We start from the raw sequence: 15700 nt of genomic DNA, 5'->3' as shown, positions 1-15700 counted from the left end.
AATCTCGGCCCCGAAGCTTCGATTTCCAAAAGAAAATCGAAGGTCCGTCCTAATATCACAAATAACACAAAATTAAGTCATTCACGAGTTATGTGATGTAGTTATCAGAAAAGTAGACTATAGTGCTATGTCTTTTCTGTGTAAATGCACAGACGCTGTGACATTTCATAATTTTACTTTTTTCAACTCATTCTTGGTTGTTATTTATAATAGAAAGAAATATGGGGGTGAACAATAATATAATATAATTTATTCAATATGTTGAGGGAAAATAATACCAGTAAAGGTAGGACTGGTTAGTTTACTTCCTGTTTGAGATGTTTGACAGTAGAACTCTCTGTGTAGGAGAATGAATTGTATTAGGGATCCACAGATGAACATTTTGGCCGATACGATAACCTATATTAACATTTCTTATTCTGTTATTTTGTACATACTATTTTTGTACATACTGAAACAATGCTAGCCCACAATCCTGCATCATTGCCACATTATGTTTTTTTTTTTATCCACTTTTTCTCCCATTTTTCTATATTTTCTCCCATCCCAATTTCGTATCATCCAATTCAACCCCCCCCCTGTCACAAACGCTGTTTCTTGCCTCCCACAAGCCGGCTGCAATGTGGACTAAGTCATACATACTGTAGCACAAGTCCCCTCCGGTACTTTAGGTAACAGCAGTCGCATCTTTTCACCTGCGCAGCTCGATCTCTCAGTGGCGAGGAGTAACGCGTGGGAGGCTCACGCTGCCCCCGACACTTCCTGATTCTACTGCGCAGGCGCACCAACCGACCTGTAGGAGTCGCTGTCCACAACGCCCGATCCCCACCCATCAGTTTCCCACCCCCTAATACGGCCAATGTGTATTAGTATGAACGACCAGCTAAACTGAAAGCAATGTGGAGCGCTGGGCTCGAACAGGCAAGCCCAGCGTCTCCGTCATTCATGGCGAGCGCCTTGCCCACTACGCCACGTAGCCGCCCGCCACATTATGTTACCTGAACAAACTCTGAGTTGTTCTCATCGGCCCAGTTTTGCTCATCGGACCGATACAATCAATATAAAATCACTATCACCAGCCGATATATATTTGCCGATGTGTATCTCATCAATACACATACCGATATGGTCACTGATGTATCATGCATCCCTAAATGAAATCCAAATAAATTTTTATAAATGAAGACCCAGTGTTGTAGTGTAGCCAAAATGACTGTGTAGGCACCCTTTAGAATAGAAGAATAGCACATATATTTATCAAGCACATTATAAATATACCCAAAATTCATCCTCTACATTTAACCCATCCCAACCAGTTAGGAGCCGCGGGCCACAGTCCAGCATCCCGGGGACCAACTCCAGCATGTCCCTAGCTTGCATGTCTTTATGGCGTGGGAGGAAACCCAAGCAAACACGTGGAGAACATGCAAACTCCACGCAGAAAGGCCTCCCACCGGGCCTTCCGCATTTTGTTCTGATACACAACAATAAGTTTGCACAAAGCGCATCTTTCACATGTTTTATTAAAACATACATGTATTTCATTTACAAAGTTTTCATAAAATATGGAATTTACAAATATCAGTCATCGGGTGATTCAACTGATGAACATAGAGGCATTCGTAAACAGTTGTGCAGCTGCAGCATTAGTTTTTGTTTGCTATGTCGAAGCAGTTTGTCATTAATACAAGTTTTTCATTATGGTATTATATACAGCAGTAGTTATTGTACATATTGAATACTGAACAGACAGAAAAGGCATGTCTTGGAGAACAGTTACACAGAAATGTTGAATTTATATTGAACACAAAACTGATTAAAATACTGTAATCAGATGTTCTTTCAGTTATATAAATATTTATACAGTTCACAAGAAATAAAATTACATACAGTATTTATCATTATTTGTGTCTGGAAATCTTGGATTACAATATTTTTCTTCCCACAAAATCACTACGTTTCCAATTTATTATCATTATTATAATTTTCTCCTTTTTTCTTTCTTTTTACATTTTTATGTCCGTAAACGATGTTGAGGGATACACCAGCTAAGCTTGATCATAGGTTCCTCCATAGCGCCTACAGACTATAGTTATAGTTCAGACGCAGGGGCCCTGCAATTTAGCCACGCTCGATAGGCCAACATAGACGACACAAATATACACGACAGAACTTTCAAACACAGGCATTAACTTCATACATACAATAGTATTCATTTATCAAATTCAACGAATACTCTGCGAGACCCCGTCATCTCCCCTCTGTGCTTTCTGAGAACCCCTGAGTCGTGGCAAAACCAACGCTCCTTGATGATGAATATATATATATATATACATCTTTCAATCAAAGCAACAGATCATGTCATAGCTACAATATCTGCAATTAAAGTGTTATGTGCAAAGTATGAAGGAAAAGCTATTTTTTTTTGTCTACTTCCAACTACTCCATGTCTGCTCGTATCATCTCGTAAGGACAAATCACCCCTCCCCCCCCCCATTCCGTTGAAAGTTGTACTACGTAAAAATAAAAAAGAACGAGTCGCAAGCGCCGAGAGTGCAACTAAAGGTCGCGTTCCGCGCAACCCACGTCTTGCAAATATTCCACTGTGCTTTACAGTGCACACCAGGACCACAGTAAGCACCAAAGTTCCCTAGATAGTAGATACCATGACTAGTTGCATTGCTTCTAGAAGCTAACGTTACCCTCTACACACTTGAAGGTAGGTAGGCAGGTGAACAGCATTTCAGATTAGACGACCCATAAAAGATGTAAACGCTTTGCTTTACAAAAATAAAGTCAACTCACTAATTCTGGGCTAAACATACAGTAGAAATAGCTGGCCTTATAAAAATATAGTGATTTCTTTGTCAACAGTTCTTGTAGGGTGCTGTGGTGGAGGGAGGGGTAGGGAGGTGGGGGTTGGGGCTGTAGGAGTGTAGCGGTACTGGGTGTGTCTCTAGAAGGGGGCTGGTCGAGGAGCGGAAGGGAAGCCCCACAGCGACAGGTGGTCCTCCACAGTGCCTGCTGCAGTCATAGCGGTGACGGCTACCTGCCCTTAGTGGATGTTGAGGTTCCGGAAGTGGTCGAACGTAGCCCCCAGTGCCCAGCTTGTCTCCACGTTGTTCACCTTCTTGGCCAGCTAGACGCAGAGAAGCACACACAATATCTCCGTCAGACTATTAATCCACTACCTTCATAATTAACAAGGTAACTAACACTACTCCGGTGAGGTTTCTGGTAACTCACATTGTGGTATCAATATCTCCTAGCATTACAGAGTACGTAGTAGTCGGATATTCTCATCTGAAGCATTAAATGTGTCTAGCCAGTCTCCCCAGGTAGCTGCCCCTGGTCCCAGGCTGCCTCACCTGCAGTACAGTGTTGTCCTTGAAGCCAAAGCCCTCCTTTAGCAGGCAAGTGATGTAGGTCATATCCATGCAGAGGAATGGGCTGATGGGACGGTACTTGGCCATCTTGTTGCACACTGCAAACGGAACAAGTACCACCAGGCGTCAAGACATGTGGGCATGAGCAACGTTAACGGGTTTGATGGAGAAAGCAAAGAGGGTATTTGAGGTGAGCGGGGCACACTGAGGCACCTTGTTAGAGTGCGTCACAGAACCACGTTCCACCGTAAATCGTGTTTTCTAACCCGTGTGCTAAATGGTTGAAGGATGACTGGGCTTGACATGAAGTATTTTCTGGCATTTGTCCTTTGCACCAGTAAAAATAAGTGTTTACTTTTCCAAACGTGTAAATCGCTTGTCCGATGCTGCATCAATTGATTTTGCAATGTCATCTGTCTAAAAATTTGTCAGCGGGCTGTTGAAGACGACTTATCAGGCTCCCTTAAAACAAATGTTGCTTTGCTGTTATCAGGAGACCCAGGTTCAAATACAGGTGTGTTGCATTTCTACATTACATTATGGTTAATCATTTGCAAGAGAATTGGATCATATCAACCCTGTCTCATTTGAATTGTCTGGGCTAAGTAGTGGCAGCATTAACTTTACTTCTCCCTGACGAGCATTAAGGTGGAGCCCTGGATGCCCTCTCTCTGTTTTGTTATGCAGAATAAGCAGGGAGGTGTGAGGTGAAGAGCTGAGGGTCAGCACAAGTGTGAGTGTGGGTGGCGGCGGTGCCAAGCAGTCTTGTACACAATCAGCCCCCGGGGTGGTGTGTGGCTGTCAGGTGCCTGTACTATGGGGCCAGACAGACGCATCTTCAGCTCAGCTGCCAGACCAGCCTGTGCCAGAGTTGTTCCTCGAGACCACGTGAGAGTGTGTTCTCGTAATACAAACAGGCTTGCATAATACACCACCTCATTCCTGTGTAGGCTGTCAATTTTACACTACATGGACATTTTGCACGAGTGCCACACACTCCAGCTGATTTTTAAGCCTCCCACTGTATTTTTGTTTTGCGATATTCTACTTATGTGCGAGGATGACTTGTGCCGAGATGGCACAATTGTGCCAAAATCTTCGGGCCTAAACAAGGTTTAGTGTAGAGCAGTGTGTGTTTTGCAGGAAGATTAGCGGTTAGATAGGCTGACATTATGTGAAGCCGGTGAGATTGTGGGGTTCTAAAAAATGTAAATAAACAGCAAGATTCCTTGTTTGTACGACGTGCTCTGAATCAACACGACCGGGGAGTGCCGAGCCAAGGAAAGCAGGAGAAAAACAACATTTGGCGGCTCACCTTCTTTGGCTCTCTTTTTGAAGTCCCGGACTTCAACCATACCTCCTCGACTGGCATCTGGGAGAGAAAAGAACGCGAGCACGTTAACACCTCTGCAAGAGATGGCTATTGACTTAAGCGGCGATGAATAACGGAAGGCGATTCCTGGCGCCGCTGTTCGCTCACCGATGAGGCCGGTCTCCACGGCTCTGTCGAAGTAGTAGGAGAAAGCGTAGAAGACGCTGCTGCCCTTCACCTCGAATGGCTGGTGCACGATGCCTTTGACGACCTTCATCACCTCATGGTAACACAGCTTGTAGCCGGCGTAGCCTGGAGAGAGAGAAGAGGACATAGCCAAAATAATGTTAAATGATCCGCATCGGAACACGGGCAGCGGCTTGGGTGAAAGGGGCGCGTAGAGGCTGCGGTGGAATGCGTGGGGGGAGAGCCTGAGCCTGAACCCTCGGCCTGAGGTCAGATGGGGGTCGACGCTGGAGGGCTAGAGAAGGGAAGCCCCAAAAAGGGCCAATTTCACGCGGGCCCCATGGGACTTGTCGGCTCAGCCAAGCAGGAGAGAAAACCATGTGCCGACAAGAGCGGCACTTGGCAGTGCCCCGTCGGGCTGTCTATTTTTACCACATAATTGTGAGCGGTCAAGATCAAGCCGCTTGTTACACAGAAAAATAACAGCTCGGGGACTAACCCAGTATCTTTTGGCTACTTGACTGTGGTATGGGAGTAGCTGTCTTATTTGTGGACTTAAACTGACAGTTTTCATTTCATTTAAATACAAGGTTGCCTGCAGTATAATTGTTGAAGAGGGAATGCTAAGAGTGAGAGGATGACAAGACATGCATTTGGCGCCGAGGTTCCAGGGACTCCAGTGGGAAAATGTTCTCATGTGAGACGATGTGCCGTATTATATTATACTGCTGTCCCGGCATCTGGAGGAATGCCGGGATTGCTGGGTCCCAGGGACCAGGAAGATGTTTCAAAAACCTCAAGCTACTTCAATCTTACCGTCTGGAATTCCGCTAACTTGATAGGTGATTCCTCCAAAGGTCACATCCTCTCTGAACTTCTTTGGTAGGCAGGAACTAGTGAAGACTTTCCAGTCGAGACCTGAGAGAGAGAGAGTGAAATCGAGACATGTTTATTGCACTTTTCTCCGTTGTGCAAATGTACAAATGAATCATGGTGTTTGTCAGAAAAGAATGACAACAATGCAAAGAGAGTTGACAAGAGCTACTGTATGCTTTACCATCGGCTCCAAGGGCGCCAAGAGTTGCCAGTCGGGCTGCATACAGTCCATTTCCAAGGTAGCTGTGAAGGAATAAAAGACCTTAATGGCAACACTGAAAGCGGTCTCTTGTTTATTGTAAAAAGTTAAAATCGATGCCAAAAAAGAGGTAAAAAAAAAAACAATACGTCACATAGTGTGTAGATGCGACATCTGACACACATGAGCTCTTTGCTGTGTCTTACCTGTGTGTGTAGAGTTGATATGTGTGGTTGAACATGTTGAAGTTGGCAATGTAACTGTGGGGAGCAGTGAGAACAGTTTTCTGTGGAACAAAAGGTGTTCAATATCCAGTTCCATTAGAAATGCGGTATAATGAAATATATTTATTCATTAAAAAGAAAAACACGCTTCGCTCACCTTTGACTTGGGAAGGAAAGTGATCTGCGTTGATCCTCCGCCCAAATCCAGTATCCCCACCGTCTTCTTTGTGTTGGAATACAAGTGACCTGTGGCCAAACAACACAGGGGTTAAACGCATGACACTGAAAATAGCCCACTTCCAAGAGAGGATCCTATCCATCATCATCACGGTAAACAGGGCATGACATTTTAACTGGTCACTTTATATGGAATTCGCTCATTTTCCAACCACCAGAGTCGGTAAGACAAGACGTGCTTATAGGTATTCCTGCAAATATGCGGATCTCGTCTGTGGCCACTGAAGGACATTCTTTGTGAAAGACTCAGGATGGGGTTTTAAAAAGAAATATACATGAAATATTATGTTAACAGAGTCCGTTGTGCCACACAAGCGATGCGTCGAGTCGAGTAAGGGTTTTTCATTTCACATAGCCCGGGCGAATAAGCCATCAAATCCCATGTTTAATACCTTCCCTCTCATTTAACAGTCTAATCGCCGTGGGGACAAATTACTTATTAAACTTGGTTGTTTTTAGAATTCCTTCGTTTGCGCCGATTACTTAGTTGGACCCTGTTGTGTGGAGCCTAAGTAGGGTCATTGAGGATGCAGCCTTATCTGTAGTAATTACATGGGCTGGTCTAACCCTCCTACATTTCACACCCATGTTAATAGTATTTTAATGACAGCATTATAGCTTTTTAATGACGGATGGCGACCAGTGACTCAGGTTTAGAGCATCAGACTGGAGTCTTTCACTGCCTTGCCACTGTGTACAGTGGTGACCTCGGAAATGAGCCCCCTGACCATTAACACCACCACAGAAAAACACAAGCCATGCCTCACCTGTGAGGAAGTTCACTGTGACCCAGGCCAGCACTCCTGCAACACAGCATATGGGAGAAAGAAAGTTCTGCGTTATTCATGGGAGCTGGTAACCATTGGTTACAAACAAAACACAAACTGATCCTGCCATTCGCACTCATGTTGAAGCATAGAGAAAGGGCCAGAGGGTATTGGAGATTACTTGTATTTACTCTATTACATTAGCGACAGTAGACTGGCCCAGGTAATTGCTATTGTCTCTGATGTCAAGTCATTGCACTTGTAAAGTGTGGATAATGAATGGCACGCTGTAGGATGATACGTGACTTAGTGAGGGTGTCTTAATGAGTGATGTGGAGGATCACTTAAATTATTGGGCGTGAAGAGACAAGTCAGACTACGATATTTCATTGTCTCAGTGAGGTAGCAACAGACCTTGTTTAAAAAAAAATATATATATACTTTAAATGAGGTACTGGTAGATAGATGCATCTTGATACTGTGAGGCCTGATCAGATAAAACCTCAGTTCTAACAGAATTGCTTACTAACAGAAAATGACTTGAAGGACCTCAAAGATAACATACCTTCATTTGTTCCGTTCATGATGGATACACTGTTGTTTGGGACAAAGAAAGGGGACTCTTCAAATACCTCCCGCACCTGGAAAAAAAGTTTACATTTTACGTTATGATCGAGTGAGCTGGAAACGTCACACGTTGGGATGTTAAATTAAAGTGACTTCAACTATGCATTAGAGACTGTAGCCCTAACCTAGGCAATACAGCGTACCGTGGGTGTTAGGATATCCTAAAGTATATTTTCACTCCAGCAGACCTACTGTAACTGATGTGTCTGAGTGGCAGATCTCTCGACCACAAGCATGGTTGGAACAGTAGCCCAGACTTAATAATTCAAATGTCATATTTGGCTACTCCAGACAACCCCACAACAGCTGTTTTTTGTCTCTTCCTCCTGCGCTACGATAGCCACCAATTGAGTAGACTTGCCCTCTATTTCTTTTTTTCCAAGGACACTTGTAAGTACTTAGCGGTTTCACATCCTGGTCCTCGGCGGGGACGGCTATAGTGTCCCGTGCCAAGCTGTCTGAGGGCAGGGTAGAGAGGCAATGTGCCTTACCTCATCCAGCAGAGCCTCTGCCTTGTCCCGGGGCAGCAGGCGGAGACCCGCTGTGGCTTTCAGGACCACCGGCGTCTGCTTCCACTGCTCCTCCGGGACCGTCTTCTTGGCGATCTTCAGCAGCTGTCTGACGGTGTTGCCGCCCTAGAGAACAGAGGAAGGCAATCGGTCACAAACCGGTAATTGTGGCCGCGCCATGGCAGCTGCCAGAAAGAGATGGAATGAACAATAGAATGCATGAATGGACGCATGGAGGAATGCATGAGATAAGCATATTCAACTCCAAACGCAGGGATTAAAGGGTTTTGAAAACAGCTGCTCTTCACATCATCTCAACATGAAATTCAGTGGGAAAGACGAAAGAACATATTTTCGCCATAGTGGTAAAGTCAGCAAAAGGAATTCTTGTAATTACATAGTCTCTACACCACACAGAATAAGTCCTGTGAAAATCTCAGTGGTTTGTAGGCTGTGGATAACACCCTAATTGTTAGTCTTTAATAACAAGTTATGCAATAACGGTCACACTCACCTCTTCAGGGTTATCTTTATAAGCAGACAGACCGGGCTTCACTGCATGGTACAATTCATTGTCCAGGACTGGCAGCTCAACTGCAAGAGAAGTGTGGGAGAATGCATTTGGTCATGAAAAAATGCATATTTTTATGTGAATTTGTGTGAAGTCATACATTTGCCATGTGAACATTATGTATTTATGTCCTTATTTGCAACTCATGAACTTAACCTGCAACTCATGGACTAAATCCAATTTCACTTTTCATTACAAGTCTGCCTCGGCAGTGTATTAACTTCAGAATTGAGTCAGACAGACACATTAAATCTCCTCCTCGGCTCCTCTTAGACCCAGCGTTGCCTGCGCTCTCTCCCCACCCTGCAGGCACATGTTTGCCTTATACACCACAGAGTGAATGAGCGAACAGCAAACAGACATTGTGGGAAACGGTAGCATGTGAAGCCCTATTGGCTGAGAGGGAGAAGCGCTCAATATCCACCCTACATTGTAAAGTGCTTTGAGTGTCTAGAAAAGCGATATATAAATGCAAGTAATTATTATTATTATTATTCACCTGCGTCTTTCTGGATAAACCGGTAGATGTGGATCCTGGTGCCCGTGCTGCCCGCGTCAAACATGATGCCGTAGAAGACACGGCTCAGGAAGCGTACAGCTTCGGGGACCGCGTGAAACACCTCAGGTAGATGGTGAGGCTCGGATGCAGGCTGGTAGGCTTCAGGCATGGGGTGGAGAGCTTCGGGCATGGGGTGGAGAGCTTCGGGCATGGGGTGAAGAGGTTCAGGCATGGGGTGAAGAGGTTCAGGCATGGGGTGGAGAGGTTCAGGCATGGGGTGGAGAGGTTCAGGAGCCGGATGATAGACCTCATGGTACGCATGAATAGCGGGCTGGGAGGCGTCGGGAGCCGGGTGGGACGCCTCAGGCAGAAGGTTTTCTGCATTGGCGGAGTGCTCACGGTAGCGGTGGTGGGCCACGAGACGGTGGTGCCGGTAGTAGGTCGCCTCCGCTAAGAAGTCCCCAGCCAGAAGCCACATGGACACAGTCAGGAGCAACATCTGCACAGCCATCGTTTTCACAGGAGAGACTTCTGTGCCTTGTAGAAAAAAAGAAAAAAAGAAAAGCAAAACCCTTGGTGGCTGTTTGTGTAAAAGTGTGACTTGAACACAAGAGTCCTGTTCAGTGGAGCTGCAGAGAGTACAGTTGCAGCTGCTGGCTGAGATAACGAGAGGCAGCTTGAGGAGGACAGAGTGCTCAGGGCTGTCCGGTCATCTGTTTACAGTATATAAAGACATGCGAGATTGGCGTGGGGCCACGCCGGCAGCAGCCACCGACCAATCATGTGGCATTTCATCTCTCAGCTCCTTCAAGAGTCCCCCCTTCCGAGTGAGCTGGAGGTTGAATACCTGCTTTACCAGCAGCGTTTGCCTTTTTTTTTCTTCTTTTTTTTCTTAAATCTGGTAACAGTCCCCCCCCCCCCCCCTCTTCATCCTCAGCAGGCAAAGTGGAGCCAAAAATCCCCCTAAAAGAAAAAAGGGAAAAAATATATATCAAGACATGAAAATGAATGGCTCACACAGAAGCTTAGAGCAATGCTCTTAAAATACATTTTATGGGTGTTTTAATTAAGACTCACAGAGTAACTTGCCTCTAAAATGCCTTTCTTTCTACCTGTTCCTGGAATTTCACAAGTGCATATTTATACAAATTATACCTGTAATCTAAATTTGCCATTTATCTAAATCAGCAATGATGTACAGTAACAAATGGACTATTTCATTCTAGATTACTTGTTCATTTGAGGATACTGTTGCTTAGAAACAGCTGATAACAATGATGTAACAAATGGACTATTTCATTGAGGCTAATGTTGCTTATATCGTTGAAAACGGCTGATTAATGAAGTTATAATAGAAGTTGTGCCATAACTGTGCCACTACTGAATTATTCCAGTTTTAAAATGTTTAGCGTGTTCTGGACTTGGCTTTACTTTTCCAACGAGAAAGTCAACTAGACATTATCTAATATACTGTGGGACTGTTTGTGGTGAAGAATTAAAAAGCCATTATAATCGTTAAAGCCAGAGAAACCCCAACGGCGGAATGGTATATTTCAAACTGAAAATATGAGTCATTGTGGTGTAGAAGAGCTGCTAGATGTATTTTTATATTACTACCTGACAAACCATTTTCAACGACTGGAATGATGGATTGCATGTGTAGAAAAGGTGCACTGCTATACATCACAATCCACGCTGCTTCGTACAACAATTATGACGCGTGAGGAGAACCCCCGACCACAGAAGAAAGCCCAGGACAACCTCTTCACCAACCGAATTGTGAAAATGTGACTTGCACTCCCAACTGGCATAAATGTTAAGAAATGTTAGTAATCATTCTCACTCCCACTCATCTGTCTTCTGACCACAAGCTTGCCAAGGGGGAGATATTTGGTAGTAGTAAGGCACGTTTCACCAGAGAATGCATGAAAAGCACACGTGGATATTTCTCAGAATTATGTGGGTGGCTGACGAGGCGTCATGAGCCATGCCGTAGTATCAGCTAAAATATTGCCATGTAATGTTCTGAGCTGCTGGCGGGAGAGAGAGACGGAGGCATGTTGAAGATATGCACCAGCAGCGGAGCACAGAGGCCCGGTAACTCATTACTCATGGGACCTCATTTGAACTGAGTTTGAGGACGGTGGGGTGGATACACAAAACATGTTTTACAGTTAGCTGTACCGTTACCACGATGAACTGACCCTGCTCGTCTCCTCCTGTCATCCCTCCGCTACCGCTGGTAGCGATGCTGCTTTACCTGCTTGCAGCAGATGAGAGAGAGGAGGAAATTGAACTATTGTCAACCGAGCCAGCCACGAGGACTGTGATCAAGGCAGGAGGCGGAGGTCCTGCAGATGGACAGGAGGGACAGAGAGAGGAGGTCCACTGAGAGGACAGTGAGAGGAGGGCAGGGCTTGGCACCGTCTTTTGCCCATCATGCCATTCCAATCCCGGGACACTCCGCCGAGCAAAGCGCTGGTCCAACGCTGTAATTTGGACTAAAAATATTGGACTCTTTCCTCCTCCTTTTTTTCTAAACACTGTGGCCACTTTCTTTTTTTTCAATCCTGTGGCAAACCAGCATGGTCTTCTCTACCCCTATCAAAGCATGCATGCGCAAGACCTCTCATTGGCTCGTGCCAATATTCAGTTGGCCATGTTAACTGTGCGATCATCTGGTCATTTACAGTAGGCTTCCTGTACGATATTGGAAAAAATACAGGAACATTTTCACTCTAGCAATGATTAGGGTGATTTCGGAGGGGGAAATGAGGCAGTTGTTTAATGGAGCACTTCACCCAAAAATAATATGTTCCTTTAATACTCTGGTGGTTGACTCACCATGACACCATTGTATTCAGATAATACTTGTGTAAATCAATCCAGTCTAAATCCATGATCCAACAGAATATAATAATAATGCATGTTGCTCACCCTACAATAAGGAGGCTCGTGTATGAATGTGTGGAAGAAGGGTGGTGTCTAGAAGAGATCCAGGAGATTACAGGCTGTTTGTCTCTGTTCTCCAGTTTAAATCATTTGATTAAAATTAGATTTAACATCCTTAACGCCCTTCACAAAAGAAACAACATTGCGTCCTTTGTAATGTCACTATTGTAATGTCACTATTGTGTAAGCACACATTGTGCTGCCCTATACTGTACATGGGGGTAGGAAACACCAGAGGCCCCATGATATATATTATTATGATACATTTTAGATTTTGCAATATATTGTGGTGAATTGTGATTTATTACCCCTTTTCAACTGCGAATTATGTCCCCAATGGAAAACTTTGTTAATATCTGCAATAAAATATATAAATATATTTAATCTCATAAGATAACATTTTCAGTCCATTCATCTCACTTCACTTATTTTCTATTGCAGCAAAAAAAACTAAAAAAACTTGATGTCCATGATATTGCCACCAAAATATTGCGATACTATGCTGTATCGATTTCCCCCCTCCACCCCTATTACAGTAGTACTATTAGAACTGCACACTGAGGAAGCTGTTTTGTCTGCAACGTGTCATATGACTTTCATTCTAAAATCCTTGTGTGTGCACTCTCACTCTGTCAACGACAAGTGAAGTTCACACTCATATTGTAAACAATATTATGGAAAAGTATGTATTTGGACCACGTGCAGGTGTGAAGTGAACTACCACCTACCACCTTATGCCACTTAGTGTTGCACACTGGTGTTTACACCATGAATCACAGCCCGCTGCTGTGGCGTAGAACCTCTTTTATGTTGCAATTACAGTGTGATGTCATGTGAAAAATGGCTTGAGAAATGCATCCTCCAAGTGAACAGTCATATTAATTTCGATGTAAAAGAATTGCCAGTTTAGAAATTGGATATATTATTTGAGAAACAAATACTATATGCAGCAAAGCCTGCAGGATTATTAAAAACCCCAGCCACCCCAACCACAAACTGTTTCGGCTGACGCCGTCCAGCATACGGTGCCGCAGCCTCAAGACCCGGACCAGCAGACTCCAGGACAGTTTTTCCCCCAGGCAGCCAGGCTCATGAACAAATAACACTAGCGGCTGGCTACCGGCCTGTCACTGTGGTAATCTAGTGCAATTTTATCATTGTTTCCGCTACTGACTTATGCTACTGATTTGCACACACACCACACCCATGCAGTGTTTGTTATGTCAACGTCTAGAGCTATTTTATCATTGATTCTATTGCCACTTTGCACCCACTACACCCACACTATTACATGGTGATTATTGTATTGTAATTTAGTGCTATTCTTATAATTAATTATGCTGCTATTTCTTTTATACTATTTTTATAGCTTTCTTTTTTTGTTCTACTTTATGTTGATGCTGCTGCAAGGCAGAGGAGCCAAGAACAAAATAATTTCAGTCCTCTATGCTGTAACAGTAATGTAACAATGAAAACTGATTCTGAATCTGCTAAAATCAAACCACAAGGATAAAACAGGTAGCCCAAGCATTGTGGTGAACCAAGGTAAGCCATGTCAATGGGTTAAAAAAAACATATATAGGTGAACCTGTAACCTTTAGCCCACATGAGGTGGTAGTGCGAATGACGCAGCATGTGTCACGAGAGCAGAACTCTTCAAAGGAAACCCATCAGAGGTAGCTTTGAATACGAGGCTTGGTGTCTTGTCTCAAGCTACCAGAAAGCTGTAAAGGGGACCCCAGCTTTGTAATCTACGTCGTCGCAATCTATTATTAATATACTGCAAATGTTGCCCTCAGGAATGCCATGTTTGTGGGTGTCCTGCCCCAAAAAGGCCATTGAAGAGACGTAAACCTTGTCATTACAATTCCTATGATAATGACAGCTTGGAGGGTTATTTCAGTTTTCTGTGCTTGCTGTCATAGCAATTACCTTTAAATTTAGTCTTCAAACTCTACGCGTGATGCCAGGGCAGAAAGGCAAAGGCCTATATGATCCCGTTTACAGTAGCTACACCCTGACATTTTGTGATATCTCCTTTTTTTTTTTGTTGTTGTTTGGTGAATAATGTCCCCTGGGCACCCGCCAGCTCCTGCTAGCAGAACAAGATGATTGAGGGCATGCGGTGGCTCAGAGTTGAAATTATGACCTGCACCAACAGAAATAATGTATATTTCTGTTGGATGTGCTTTTCCTGACGAGATTGGGACGTCAACTGCAATTCATTTTACTTTCAGTGGAATTCTCCACATCTTATCTAATGGAACAGACACAGCGTGGGTCTATTGGATCCCGGTGAGCAGTTCATGGTTCTTTTCAGGACACCGTGCACTGCAGGCGTGCACAGTGCTGCTGTCGAGAGGCTACAGTACCTCATGTCGGCATGTGGGAGGTGAAGATGATGTGCAAACAGATCATGTTTGATAAAAACCGACATGGAAACCATAATTACAAATGGACTGACAGATATACAGCTATCCTGTGTCAGTCCAGACTCCAGACACTCAGCGGCAGAGACATTCAAAAGCAGTCATGATCTCTAACATGTATTCATGACTATATTTTGAGCTGAGATGTATATGTACTCTGTGTCACAAAGTGAATGAAATAATATATGTCTGTATTGTAAAGGTGCTGCATTTTCACAAAATCCCTGCGATTGCAAGATTGGATTAGACAAATTAAGCTATTATGTGTGCAATTCCCATATTGCATATTTACTCAAATATTCACAGACAAATTTAATTAATTTTGCAGCGTCCAGCTTTAGTTGCATGCAGGTTCTAGGGAGTCTAGGAGGTCTAGGCTCCATAGAAATAGGATAATCATCTATGGGTGCCCCAAAAGTGATAATTCTAATGGAAACATCCTTCCAGGCTATGGGCTAGAATTATATTATAATATTCTTCTTATTCTAGGCCACGACTCATGAGGAAGGATCCTTGGCTATGGACTAGAATTACAGTATAAGATTGAATTGTTATAATTCTAGGGCGGCTATGGGATCTAGAGTATATGTATGTAAATGTATATACTCCCTTTTCTGGACTCTTTTTGTATCACAAACAGTACTGTATTTGCAAATCTGGTATGTCATAAATGTATAGATGTAGCAGTACTGTATGTCATGTGTGTCATATATGTCCTGATGAATTGAAAATGGGGGACCCTGATGTAAACAAGACGAAAGTCTTTCTCTGGTCTGCATCCCCTTAACAATTGTGTGTATTGAGCTGTACTGTATTGTACCCATTCTGCAATCTGTTAATAAAGTTTTCAATCAATCAATCAATCAATCGATCAGTCAATACCAGCTTAACCAGTGATAAACTAGGCGTATCTTTCCTGTGACAAA

General features: G+C 43.8%; 1 protein-coding gene across 1 annotated transcript; it reads right to left on the bottom strand.

Moving 5' to 3' along the window:
• Positions 1–1514: 1514 nt before the first annotated feature.
• entpd5a (ectonucleoside triphosphate diphosphohydrolase 5a) lies at positions 1515–10078 on the bottom strand. Its single transcript, XM_084310752.1, has 13 exons — positions 9394–10078; positions 8838–8917; positions 8306–8449; positions 7753–7828; positions 7188–7223; positions 6341–6429; positions 6166–6245; positions 5942–6003; positions 5701–5802; positions 4867–5010; positions 4702–4758; positions 3369–3484; positions 1515–3139 (listed from the first exon to the last, which is right to left on the bottom strand). The coding sequence occupies exons 1-13, from the start codon at positions 9902–9904 to the stop codon at positions 3056–3058; spliced, it is 1581 nt and encodes a 526-aa protein (XP_084166878.1). The 5' UTR covers positions 9905–10078; the 3' UTR covers positions 1515–3055.
• Positions 10079–15700: the final 5622 nt, after the last annotated feature.

Source organism: Notolepis coatsorum (genome assembly GCF_963971535.1).
Source record: "Notolepis coatsorum genome assembly, chromosome: 3".
NCBI classification, from domain to species: Eukaryota; Metazoa; Chordata; class Actinopteri; order Aulopiformes; family Paralepididae; genus Notolepis; species Notolepis coatsorum.
The sequence above is the reverse complement of the archived record's forward strand: the minus strand, read 5'-3'. Positions and strand labels throughout refer to the sequence as shown.